Below are 14,390 nucleotides of genomic sequence, written 5' to 3'. Positions count from 1 at the left end.
TTAAAAAGGTGATGCAAGAGCTGGTTTACATAATCTTTTTTTTTCCCAGAATTCCCAGTGGTGCATAAATTAGACTGTAAGTCTCCACACGTCTTTATGACACTCTCCTCAAGGAAAATTTTAAAGCTTTCATTCCAAGAAACAAAGAATAAAACACAAGATAACTTGATATAAATTGGTTTCACTATTTTTAATCCGTGAAATTACCAAATATTTTATCTTTTCTGAATCTTCTCCTCCTGGTCTTAATAAATTCATTATTTATTGCAGTTTTTTTGTCCTTTTGTCATTTGTCAGATTATATAAATTGTATATGTCACCTCTTCAGATACAAGCATCCTCTGGACTCTGCGATTGATGGTAATATAAGGAATGGTTTTGATTAGGGATGGTCCGAACCGAGTTCGGTTCGGGTTCGTAAAAACCCGAACGCTCGGCAGTAGATTCCCGCTTTCTGCCCGCTCCGCGGAGCGGGCGGATCCAGTGGGAAGACCGCCTGGAAAACTGGTATACAGCCATAGCCTATGATGCTTGTAGATTACTAACAGTGCCTCAATTTTAAGCCGTTATACTGTCGTTGTTGTCTGGTTTTCAGTAAATGTGACGGTCCACGGAAAATGGACATAAACCTGGGAACACCTTAGTAAATCAGCCCCGATGATTCCTCTAGGCCATGTCCATTAGACACTATGCACAGTTGCAGCAATGACTATAATAATAGTGAGAATAACGGCCGTCCAGCAGATCACGGACAGGGCATAGTAGTGCTGACAGAACGCCGCGTCTTGCACAGTAGGGCAAGTACATACAAAACACTTCAGGTAGTCCGTCCATGCTGCCAGCGAGGACGTTGCTGATGTCTGTCTTGGTTTCATCGGTAAAGGGGTTTTGGTACGATGTCTTGACGGCGGACAGGACTTGTCTTCTCCACTCTGTTTGCCTACTGGGCTTTGGTATGGGATTGAAAACACCTGAACAGTCAGCTTCTGGCAAGAAGGACACAGAGGCACTTTGCTGATTTTTTCAGACTAAAAAAAAAATTACATAATTTTTTAGATTTTATCCTATGAAATTCTTAGAAATGCTAGCTGCAATGTCTCAGAATATTTAGAATTTTCAGCATTATTTGATTGCAGTCATAGAACAACAGAAGCTTGTAGCTTCCTACTTGCTGTGGGGCCTCAAAGAATAGCCAGCAGTATGAATCTCTGACTAGTGTTGAGCGGATCTGTAAAACTGTTTGGGTTCAGAAACGTTCTCCAAACCCGAGCACTTGCAATTTCATTCTCTGCGGCAGCAGATATTGGATGCCACCCTAGGAAGTCCTGGAAAATATGAATACAGCGATAGGTTGTATCTATGCTATCCTGGAAGCCCTAGGTCTGCATCTGACTTCTGCAGCTGCCGCGAATCAAACGACGGAACGCCCAGTCTCAGAAAAGATCATCCTGGCCGTAGCTGCAGTACCGACCGGATGATCTTTAGCACCACTGAGTTCTAATGCAGGCGCGTCTGTGTGCGCTCGCATCAGAACTCCCCACTGCACACAATGGAGTGTGCGGCCGGAGCCGCTCGCTTCATAGTGTGCACTGACAGGGTTTTCTGCGGCTGCTATTCAATGAATAGCCGGCGCAGAAAACTGACATGTCAGTTTCTCGCGTCACCGCTGGGGATCCCGGCCGGAGTGCATACCGTGTGTATACACTCCGGACGGGATTTCATAGACGGCAACGCAACGTATATATTTTCGTATTAATCACGCCCATTGTTGCAATCGACAACAATGGCTGCACTTTTACAAAAATATACAGTACGTGAACATGGCCTTAATATAAAAAAAAAAGTAAAAAAAAAAAAAACTAAATAAACTGGCCTGGACAAAAAATGATAGTTCTCTTAGCGTAATATTTTGTTGCAGAACCATTGAGGCAATTTGATTTAGCAATGGACGGTGAGATCTGACATTGATGTCCCTTGACCTTGAAGTTCAGCTCTAATCTCTTTTGAAGCTGTTCTGGGCTCTTTGATTAGCATTCATATTATCTGTCTCTTCAATTTGTCATCCATTTTCCTCCTGCGGCCATGTCCAGAGGGGTTGGCTACAGTCCCATAGAGCATAATCTTCTGAATAGTATGTGCAACTGTAATCATGGAAAAATCAAGCTGTCTAGAAATTGGCCTATGGCATGTTTAGCCATAAATTACTTTCTAATCTCCTGAGACAACTCTTAACTTCAATTGGTCCATGTGGTAGTACACATCGTGATACCAAACAGCACCTAACCTAAAATTATGAAGACGGATTGGTTACACATGTAAAGACACCCGTGCGGCTAATTTCAGGACACACCTAATTGTAAGATGTCCCTATGGTCAAATTATTTTCAGTCTTTTCTAGGGGAACCGTCATTTTGGTCCAGGCTTTTATTTTATTTTTTTTCTAAAATGCCAATGTCTGATTTTCATTAGTTGATTTTAAATAAATGTAATAAAAAAAAAAATAATAATTTTGTCAGTTTCAAGTAATATCAATGACAGCTGTGGGTTTTTGGTTCTTAAACTAAAGTACACCAACAATTTTGCTAAAGTGTGTGTATCGTAAACGACACCATTGGTGTTCTTTTCAGCTTTGACTAGTGTACCTTTCTGTAGTGGTCTTCCTTCTTTTCATGGGACAGATATTCCGGAGCCCAGCGCCCTCCTTACATAGAAAATAAATACAGTTGTAGTCAAATCTCTAGCAAAATGCATCTATTATATTTGGAACAATATACACAATACATATACATATGAAGCCAAATTGCTAAGGTTTAAAAACTCCTTAAAATCCTTTTTTTTTTTAAATGGAGATGAACTAGACCAGGAATGAACCTTCCCAGGAATGGTTGGCATACCGAAATTTCACCAAGAGTGCATTGTGAACTCTTCCAGGACAGCCCAGGTAAACACCAGAAGATCTACAGGCCTCACTGGTCTACTCTAATAAAGACCATGGTCTATAATGTCAATCATTGAAGAGTTGCAAGGTGTAAACCACCACTTACCAGAACAAACACAAAACAGTGTCATCTCACATCCTCCACAAAAAAAATTCTAGTGGACCCCAAATTTTGGGATAATCTGATAATTTTGATGTTAGAACTTTTTGGATAACGTGAATCCTGTTACTTCCGAGGTAAAAACTAATACCGCATTCCAAAACAGGAAGGTCATACCAACTATCAGGTGCAGTGGGGGTGGTTTGATGGTAAAGCGCTACTCCTGCAGGGGGTGGTTGACTTTTCATTAATGGAACCATGTGATGCTAAGACTTGTACTAATTGGAAGCTACAGTAAACTGCGGTATATAAAATTGATGGAAGACTGGCATTGCAATTCCATGTATCGCTCCGTTTAGCTTCCGGTAGTGTGCAGAGAGAAGAAGAACAGGCTTCCATTGAGCCGTTCTACACCTTCATTTTTGAGATCGGTATAGGTCTCAGCACCTGTACCCCATCGAGACCACCTTACTATGACATGTCAGAAGTTTGCCAAAAGAATAGCTACTCTCCAAGGACATTCACTTTTATGGAGAAAGTCACTTGAGAAATTAGCAGATTCCTACAAGAGATTTCTGCTGCAGCTAATGGAAGAAGAAGTGATCTGTTTGCAGCCAATAATAGTCATGACCTCCTGGATAGTGACAGATGCTGCGTTACCATAACGGAAAATATGTAAAGTAGACCCGTAGAATAAAGGTACAGCAAGAACAGCATATTGGGGGGAGATTTATCAAGACCAGCGTACTTGTACTCCCGTCTTAAATTAGGCCCCGCCCCTTTTCCACGGCCAAATTTACAAAGGCGCACACCTTTTAGTGAATCCAGCCTGCCAGGCACCCGGCGTACCAAATCTACACCTATTTTCAGCCTGTGAGCAAGTGTAAGTCATGACAAATGAGGTGCTGGAAGAGGCCACGCCTTCTCCCTGCCTTGCCGCACCCCCCCTGCCCGCCCACCGTACGCCAGGTAGAAGGGGCGAATCTGCAACTTCTCCCTGGCGTAACCCCTGCCGGACCCTTCATAAATTTATCCCATAAAGTATATAAAATGCAGGCACACAAAAGAGGCACATCAGTATTAGGCCCTGGGCTACCATGACAGTCAGTTGTCACCCCACAGAGGGAGGGGACTCCTTGTCCTGTCATGGATGCTGATCTACTTAGAGTACTGTATAAATAATATTACTCCTAATACTATACTGTGTTACCATGGCAACTAGGGCCTAACAAAGGCTCCCTAAACTTTAGGCTGTGCCTTTAGCTGATACTTATGGCAGACGTGTGAACGAGGCCTTACTGAGAAAAAAACTTTTTAGGCCCTAAAGAGTTTTTGTCTCAGTAAGGCCTCGTTCACACCTCCATAGTAGTGGACCTGCAGCTGTGGACAGCACTACGGATGTGTAATTGCACAGATAGGTGAATGCGGTCTGTACAGACCCGCAACATCTACAGGCAGGTGAATGAGGCCTTACCAATGAATGGGTCCATAGTCCACAACTGCAGACAGAAGTAACAGAAGTGTGCACCTGGCCTATGACTAACAACTACCAATGGTTTATGTGACAAAATAATGACTGCTCCATGTCCCCTAGTGGAAAAAAAAAAAGTTTTGTAAAAACATAAAATAATATATATATATATATATATATATATATATATATATATATACATCATTTAATTAAATAAAGTTTTGTTTAAAAACAGCTCGAAAGATAAAAAAGAATATGTCTTTTTCTCATTTATATTACCGGAAAAGATGATTTTGCAGCAGAAATAGCTCTCACCTCCTTGATTTACTGCTGCCATCCCTCTTTGTGCCGTACATAATCCATTGCATGTTATTGTGTTATTCGTCGCTGCCCTTGAAGCCTCCGCGTCTTTATTCCTGACACATTGATGACAGGTTCCTGATTGTCCTACGTATGGTGTGTGCACATCCCCAGAACAGCAGGTAAAAATATGACTTGTCCTTTCCCGGTTATATCCAGGGTGGGGGAAGTCTGTGGTCCGCAGTGCGTCATTTCTGTCCTCGCAGGTTATTGCCGTCTCCTGCCGGTGACATTGCTTCTCTGTGATACCTGGAAATGACGATTTGTTAATTTGTTCTTCCCCAAAAAACTCATTCCTGCCAGTCGTCCGATGACAAGTGAATAATGGGGCTACACGGTTCCCCTTCCCATGTATCATCCTAGACTTGTCACAGATCGTTCCATAGGTTTATCTAGTCTAACGTGCGCCCTTGTGTTGTCCCATGAGCCTGCAGTCTCCATGTATGTGTCTCTGATTAATATTTCATTGAGCCTTCTCATTTAACTACCAGACGGCACTGTGGATGTAATGGTATCTCGCTGCTTGTCATCATTTTGTAACTTTTATGACTTTTTTACAAGACGGCTGTCATTAGAGATAAACAGCGTGACTGGGAAAAAACAATGTATTCCCCAAGGATGTAAATAAAGCGCAAGCAATGAGAAGTACAGAAAGTGACAACTACAGAGAGTGATGAGTGCGCCATTCACAGTGCAAAAACAAGACACAGGGCCAGTAATGTTGAAGGGATATTCCAATAGATAGGAATCAAGGAAAGACACCTGTACATCATGCAGGTTGAGGGTAATTACCTTAGGCTAATTATATTATTAACTGCTGCTAATTCTACTATCAACTCTGCAGCTTACTAGGAGGTAGTGCTCTTTGTTATGTAACAATTCAGTCAGTATAATGTCACTGTGTGAGTACAGAGGTTTTGGTGCTGTGACAGGAGAGCTGACCATACAATGCGAGTACCCCCAGGATTCTCTGCTATTGAATCTGTACACACAGTACATTGCAAAACTGCTTGCAGTTACAACCCCTGTTGATTTCTTAAAAAATATTTTTCACAACTTCTTATTTAGTGCTCAACTACAATTCCCATCATGCAGACAGCCAAAACCAAAGGTTCAGCGGTCCAGGCATGATGGGAATTGTAGTTTTGCAACAGCTGAAGGGACGCCTGTTCCCCATCCCTGCTCTAACATGTACCTAACAGTGTCTGCAGTTTTGAGTGTGAATTTAAATATTTTCCTTGGCAGTGCAGTTACAGGTCACCAGGGACTGAGAATAACGTGTCATTTATTTTACTAATTCACCCCAAGTATGGAATTATAACACGGCTTGGCAAATATAGAGAGCATAGGCACTAAGGGGTAGATTTATCAAATATGGTGTAAAGTGAGGAATGAAAGGTGGAATCTGATTGGTTGCTAGGGGCGACTGAGCCAGTTTCTCTTTACACCATGTTTGATAAATCTCCCCCTAAGTGTCTGCTCTCCCCTTAGTCTTCTATCTAATAACTATAGTAATGGAAATAACAGCTAGATCAGAACAGAACACAGGAAATGGTATTGTGGCATAACTACAACTATGTACAGGAAAAAGCCGGGCCCGTGTACCTGCAAACTGAGCAAGTCTGCCTGTTACAAATGCTCCAAACTGATTCTGAAAGGTAAATCAAGGCTTCCCTCTCATCTATTACTCCCCTCCCCAGATAAGTAGAGCTGTACATTGTATAAATACCAGTATACCTACTGTTGTATGCCCCCTTTAGTCTACAGGCTTGTCATCACCATTACCATCACCAGCAGTCTAGCAGTGCCAGCTCGTTCAGTATACTTTCAACATCACTATGTCGTGGCATAGGAGAGAGGTGTTGTGAATGTTCTGAGCAACTGAGGCTCCACAGACCCCTTCTTTGCATATTCAAATTTTGTAGGGGGCAATCAGTGGACACTCTTAAATAAGTACTCCGTTGGATTTTTTTACTGATCTCCCTAAGTTCAGTGATTGTTGTGTTTTGTTGGTCTATTTTTCCATTGCCCAGAATCCTGCTCCAAACTGACGAGGGGTAAATAGCCCGAAACAGCTGTCTGTAGATGGATGCCTGGCCATGGTAACCCTTGTCTTATGTTGTTACACTAACAACAGCCACCCTGGTGTTTCCCTATTTATGTCCCAATGCTCGCAACAGTGAGGACCTGAGGGACTACGTATCAGGGTGGTAGACAACAGGCCTACTTCTCTGGAGAGAGGGATATCTGTCTATTCCCGTGTTTTGAGACTCGCAACTGAGGCTCCACGGACCCCTTCTTTGCTGAGCTATGATTTATCCACTGAAATGGAGAGAATGAGTAATAGCAGTACATCACAGAGGGGAGGCTCCAGGGCTCAATAATAGCAGTCGGAGCGCTGAAAGCACCTTGTCACCACTCTAAGGGATTAATCCATCTAGACCAGGCAGGTTTATAAAAATCATTTGAAATGACAGCTATGCTTTAACTTAAAAAACTTTATTTATATAGCTCCAACATATTTTGCAAAGTTTTACAATCATAAGAAGCAGTATAAACAAAATGACAAATAAAAAATAAAAACGAAACCCTGGCTGACAATGAGACAAGATGATAGATGACCCTGCCTGTTACATTGTACGGCATAGAGGACAAACAACGTGTACGGAGATAAATTTATACCGAGTCAAGACTTATGCTGTCAAAGCATCAATCATGATAAAACCCTCCTGATTTATATCGTCTGGTAATAAAGATGTGGGGAAACCTGCTTTATATTGTCTGCCCAGCGATGTCCATTGCTTCCTCGCCAGGAAATCCGCCGCTGCTATCCTCCTTATTGAAGATTTCACCAACACTCAGTTCTATTTCGGATTCCGGTTTGACCCTGTGTCGAATGTATCTGGCGTTTTTGGCTTCCTCGAAGGAATCCATGAAGTCGGGCATTGTGTGTAAGGTGCGGAGACCCCCATCAGGGGCGTAGACTTCTTCATCAAAAACCGGCTTATCCTTGAAAAGGGATCCCCGCCTCTGTCTGGGATTTGCCAAGCCGAATGGTTTGTCATTGATGTTGGACAGAAGGCCGGATGATTTTCCCGCCAGGTCCTCGGCTATTGAAACGATGCTGGACCTTCTAGAGGAAGACGTCTTGATATCTGCATTGGAGTCACTCTTTGGAAGAGTTTCTGCCTTTCCCTTTTTTACGCCATCCATGAAGTCATTTATACGCATCTGAAGAGTCATAGAGGAGCCCGATGCCATGACTGGTCCTTCAGAAGTGGCTGCCAGTGGACCTCTAATATAACGGACAAAAAAATAAAAGATTAAACGAGGATTAAAGGGGTATTCTGACAAAATAAAAAATAATATATATATGTGTATATATATATATATATATATATATATATACACACATTTATAACTTTATGGAAGAAAATGTATATAAATATGGTGGGTGCGGCTCCTCTGCTGCCACCGATGGTTGTGTTGGGAACTGCAGGGCTGCTCAAGCTCTGTTTCCAGCACAGCTTACTTATCACTAGCGCTGCTGCATGCAGATACTAAGCCTTCCCTGATGTCTTATATAATGCATGTTGGCATTGGAATAGATATTACACTTGGGGAAGCTTTCTGTATCACTAGCACTGCAACCACGGTATAGTGTAGAAGACTGAGCAGGAATAACTGCCAGTCTCCACTTGCTTTATGCCATGCCGGCGGAGCTACTGACACAGGTGTAATGTCTATTGTAATGCTAACATGTATTATATACACATCAGGGGTGGCTCAGTATCTGCATGCTTGAGCAGCCCTACAGTACTCAATCCAATCATTGGAGGCAGTAGAGGGGTCATATCTTCCATTACTGCCGCCACTCGATGTAAAAAAAAAAATGTAAATCTTTATACATATTTTTAGTTCTATTACAAAATATTATATATATATATATATATATATATATATATATATACGCAAAGAAGGGGTCCGTGGAGCCTCAGTTACGAGTCTCAAAGAGAGAGGGGGGAGAGAGGGATATCTGGCTATTCCCGTGTTTTGAGACTCGTAACTGAGGCTCCACGGACCCCTTTTTGCATATTCACATTTTGTATGGGACAATCAGTGGAGACTCGTAAATGAGTACTCCATTGGAATTTTTCACTGTTCAGTGATTGTTGTGTTTTGTTGGTGTGTGTATATATATATATATATATATATATATATATATAACATTATTAAGGAAGTGTAAAAAAAAAAATGTTTAATAGGGATACCATCTCTTAAATACTATACAGTACTGTAGCAGCAATGGTGGGGAAACCCAGCAGAGAGAAACTGCATTGAGAAACATATCTCAAGAGCCGTGTTTATTATTTTAGGTATGAAAATGTCTGACTTTATCCATGGAAGCTTAGGCTTTCTGTAGAGCACCACAGTCTATGCAAATATGGCAGCAGTGGCAGGTAATTATGTGGGTGGTTTGGGCGGCTGCCCCTGGAGAATCAACTATAATGGGGTCAGCAGGGGCCATCTACTGTAGTGGAGTCAGCAAGTTACCATCAATTATAGTGGGGGCAGCAGGGGGCCATCTACTATAATAGTGGGGGCAGAAGGGGGCCAGCTACTATAATAGTGGGGGCAGCAGGGGACCATCAATTATAGTGGGGGCAGCAGGGGGCCATCTACTATAATAGTGGGGGCAGCAGGGGGCCATCTTCTATAATAGTGGGGGCAGCAGGGGTCATCTACTATATTAGTGGGGGCAACAGGGAACCATCAATTACAGTGGGGGCAGCAGGGGGCCATCTACTATAACAGTGGGGGCAACAGGGGGCCATCTACTATAACAGTGGGGGCAGCAGGGGGCCATCTACTATAACAGTGGGGGCAGCAGGGGGCCATCTACTATAACAGTGGGGGCAGCAGGGGGCCATCTACTATAACAGTAGGGCAGCAGGGGGCCATCTACTATAACAGTGGGGCAGCAGGGGGCCATCTACTATAATAGTGGGGGCAGAAGGGGGCCAGCTACTATAACAGTGGGGCAGCAGGGGGCCATCTACTATAATAGTGGGGGCAGCAGGGGGCCATCTTCTATACTAGTGGGGGCAGCAGCGGGCCATCTTCTATAATAGTGGGGGCAGCAGGGGGGCATCTACTATAATAGTGGGGGCAGCAGGGGGCCATCTACTATAATAGTGGGGGCAGCAGGGGGGCATCTACTATAATAGTGGGGGCAGCTGGAGGCCATCCACTATACTGGGGGCAGCAGAGGCCATCTACCATAATAGTGGGGGCAGCAGGGGGCCATCTACTATCATAGTGGGGCAGCAGGGGGCCATCTACTATAATAGCGGAGCAGCAGGGGGCCATCTACTATAATAGCGGGGCAGCAGGGGGCCATCTACTATAATAGTGGGGGCAGCAGGGGGGCATCTACTATAATAGTGGGGGCAGCTGGAGGCCATCCACTATACTGGGGGCAGCAGAGGCCATCTACCATAATAGTGGGGGCAGCAGGGGGCCATCTACTATCATAGTGGGGCAGCAGGGGGCCATCTACTATAATAGCGGGGCAGCAGGGGGCCATCTACTATAATAGCGTGGGCAGCAGGGGGCCATCTACTATGATAGTGGGGCAGCAGGGGGCCATCTACTATAATAGTGGGGCAGCAGGGGGCCATCTACTATAATAGTGGGGCAGCAGGGGGCCATCTATTATAGGGGACAACGGTCAGGGGGCCATCGGGGGGGGGGGGGGGGGGGGGCGGCAGCCAAGGTCATAGTCTACACAGGATGTGAATTACACTGTGGAGTGTTTTTTCTCTTATCCAGCCTGGGCTTTGGGCTCCTTCACACAATGTTCTTTTCTGGTGATTTGAATGTGATGCATGTACAGCCCATCAATAACATGTATGGTGGACAGGTAATCTCACCTCTTCCCAGTGCTCGTTGCTCTACCGCTTGCAGTTTTCTTAACAGTTGCTGCAATATAAAATGAAGGAAATAACTTTGCGATATTCTAAAGAAAGACCTATGTTGGAGGAAAGCACTCCTCCACAATGCTGCAGCACAGACAATATAATTATTACTTTAGGCCTGTTTCAGCATTGCTATACACATGCAGCGTACGTGTTAACTGTTTAAAGGGCAGTTCCAATTACAAAATAAATTTTTACCTTATTAATAAACATATACTAGTACATATAGATATTTTATACCCTTTTTGTCATCCTTTGTGCTTTCTATCTGCTTGTGATGCAAACTATCTGCTCTGACTTTCTGTCTAGAATAACTCTTAGACTCTAATTCCTGTTCCTGCTGTACACTCTAGTTGGCAATTCAGAAAACTCTATCTCCCTCCCTCTGTGCTGGAGGCTCTTGTGGGTGTAGTGGGAGGGGTTATAGTTAAGACAGTGTAGTGGGAGATAGAGTTGGCTGAATCCTCAGCTAGAGTGTGCAGCAGGAACAGGAAGTCCAGTACAGCATGTACACAAGACAGGAAGTGAGGCAATAATATAAAGCACAAAAGACTGTAGAAAGGTAATAAAATAACTGTATTTACCATTATATGTTAATTTATTAGGTGAATGCAGGGATAGTCGCTGGAAAATCATTTAAATTGTACTAGGCTATCTGCAGAAGTCCTATAGAGAGTCCATTCACTCAAGGCACTTCCATTCTCTTGACAGGTAGGAGGTCCTAGTGGTTGGACCACCAATGATCGGCTAGTTATCCTGTGGGTAAACGATAACTTTTGATCTTGGTTCAAGTCCTATGAAGTGTAATTCTTATACGTAATCCCTTAGGCCAACAACACGAGGGGAAGTCATGATGATTTCAGTTTTTACCTTGCTTGATTCTCATCAGGTCTTTCTGTAACCGTTTTTGCTCTTTGGTCATGCTGTTCATATGGTAATGCTGGGCATCTTCGATTTCCTGAATGCCATTGTTGAGCCTTGCCTCGGCTCTCTTAGCTCCTCGTCTTTCAGCTTCCCATTGCTTATCCGCAGTGTTACCAGGATGTCTTGAACGTTGCATCTCTGCAGATGAATGACACAATCTAAGTGATAATTGTATGGTAACATTACCTTTCATGTCATACTAGAGGGCTTAGTTCTCCTATCGATGTTTAATCTACATATCACATGGTCATTTGCCTGGCCCCAGTGTCCCATGTATTAAACTGAAAATAGCTGATAAGGGGCTATCCAAGAAGTGGTAAAGATACTAACACTATTAGGCCATGTTCACATGGCGCATGACACCGGCTGTTCTGTTACTAAAGATCATCCCAGCCGGTACTGCAGTACCGGCCAGATGATCTTCTTTTCTGCTAAATTCAGTGTGCACTCACATCCCAATTCACCACTGCACACAATGGAGCATGCAGCCGGAGCCGCACGCTCCATTGTGTGAACTGACATGTCTTCTGCGGCCACTATTCAATGAATAGCGGCTGCAGAAAACTGACATGTTAGTCTTTTGTGCAGCCGGATGGAATCCCGTCCGCAGCGTATACTATGTGTATTCCATTCATTCATGTACAACTTATGTGTTGTATAAGTCACTGCAAATTGCAACATTGGCCATAATTTATACAACACATGCGTTGTGTGAACGTGGCCTTATGTGAAAACATACGCTCTCAGGTGTCATTTTCACCCTTTTTTGCTTATTTCTGTACATCTCTGTTGCTCTGTTCTCTTTAAATTATGTGGGCGGGACTTAGTGTGATCATGTGACCAGGAAACAGCTGCATCTCCTAGGAGAACATAGCATTCTGTCCCCTGATAACTTGCTAGTTACCTTAGCTCACTTCTCCAGTTTCCTTCCACTGCAATGTACACCAAGTAGGTCCTAACAGCTCTAGAGATCAACGTAAAACATAGTGCTGTGGGATCCAATTTCCCCAAATTTTCCTCTTCACTGTCCCCACCAAATTATCCTTCCTATCATTTGTGCTTCATATACGTCTAATAGCCTTTATTTGTAAAGAGAAAAAAAAATAGTAATACACATAGATCCTCTCTCTAAATGCTGAACTTGGGTGGGTTCAAAAGAGGGTGGACACAGAAATCATCAGAACAAGGAGCAGCAGGGGGCGCCACCACTAACATCAATGTAAGATATCTCTAGAGAAAAACTGAATTTTGTGGCCATATATTGGTCTCATTGAAACAGACAGCTGGTTAACTGTATCCCGCACAAAGGCTTTTTTTGTATGATGATGGGCATTAAAAAAGATCATGTTCATTATTAGCGGCCATCATTAAACATTTACTTTAATTAAAAAATCTCATGTCTTCCAGTACTTATCAGCTACTGTACGTCCTGCAGGAAGTGGTGTATTCGTTCCAGACTGACACAGTGCTCTCTGCTGCCATCTCTGTCCATGTCAGGAACTGTCTGAAGCAAAAAGCTTTTCTATGGGAATTTACTACTGCTCTGGACATTTCTTGACATGGACAGAGGCAACAGCAGAAAGCACTGTGTCAGTCTGGAAAAAATACACCACTTCCTGCAGGATATACAGCAGCTGGCAAGTACTGGAAGATTTGAAATTTTTAAATAGAAGTAAATTACAAATCTCTAAAAATTCTCTGAAACCAGTTAATTTAAAAGGAAAAAAAATCGTCAAAGTACCCCTTTAAAGGCCCCATACACAGTTATGAAACAATATGGTTTCATTATTGTAACAGGAATAACTTTTCTTTATAATCAGATATATAACATTTTTATCTAATATGAGGCAATGTACACATTACTAGAGTTAAAGGGGTGCTTCAGCGTGGGGGCACTTTTTTGGGGGGGACCAGGGAGGAGGTGGCTGAAATAAAAGACGTCCACTTACCTCCCCGGTTCCAGCGGCGGGTCCCACATCACAGCGCTCCGGTGCCCGGTTCCCGGCCGCTTCCGGGTGTCTGACGCCGCCCGAGACGCTACGTCTCAGGGCCGCTCAGCCACTCAGTGAAGGAGGCGGGATCCGAGCGGACTTCAAACGGATCCCGCCTCCTTCACTGAGTGGCTGAGCGGACCTGAGACGTCACGTCTCGGGCGGCGTCAGACACCCGGAAGCGGCCGGGAACCGGGCACCGGAGCACCGTGTTGCGGGACCCGCCACTAGAACCAGGGAGGTAAGTGGACGCCTTTATTTCAGCCACCTCCTCCCGGTCCCCCCCAAAAAAGTGCCCCCACACTGGAGCACCCCTTTAAAGGGGTTGTCCAGCAAAAATCTTTTTTTTTTCAAATTGTAATTTACTTCTATTTAAAAGAAAAATCTCAAATCTTCCAGTACTTATCAGCTGCTATATGTCCTGCAGGAAATGTTTTATTTTCAGTCTGACACAGTGCTCTCTGCTGCCACCTCTGGCCGAGACAAGAACTGTCCAGATTAGCAGCAAATTCCTATAGAAAACCTCTCCTGCTCTGGACAGTTCCTGTCTCGGCCAGAGATGCATAGTGTCAGACTGAAAATAAAATATTTCCTGCAGGACATACAGCAGCTGATATGTATGGGAAGA

At 43.7% G+C, this 14,390-nt stretch overlaps 1 protein-coding gene across 1 annotated transcript; it reads right to left on the bottom strand.

Moving 5' to 3' along the window:
• Window positions 1-7,641: 7,641 nt before the first annotated feature.
• On the bottom strand, window positions 7,642-11,907 carry CCDC190 (coiled-coil domain containing 190). The gene is made up of 3 exons (XM_069967956.1): window positions 11,718-11,907; window positions 10,803-10,851; window positions 7,642-8,164 (listed from the first exon to the last, which is right to left on the bottom strand). Exons 1-3 carry the CDS (start codon window positions 11,905-11,907, stop codon window positions 7,642-7,644), a joined length of 762 nt encoding a protein of 253 aa, XP_069824057.1.
• Between the last annotated feature and the right edge of the window lie 2,483 nt (window positions 11,908-14,390).

Source organism: Dendropsophus ebraccatus, chromosome 4 (genome assembly GCF_027789765.1).
Source record: "Dendropsophus ebraccatus isolate aDenEbr1 chromosome 4, aDenEbr1.pat, whole genome shotgun sequence".
Taxonomy (NCBI): Eukaryota; Metazoa; Chordata; class Amphibia; order Anura; family Hylidae; genus Dendropsophus; species Dendropsophus ebraccatus.
Note: the sequence above shows the minus strand (reverse complement) of the source record. Positions and strands in the feature narration are given on the sequence as shown.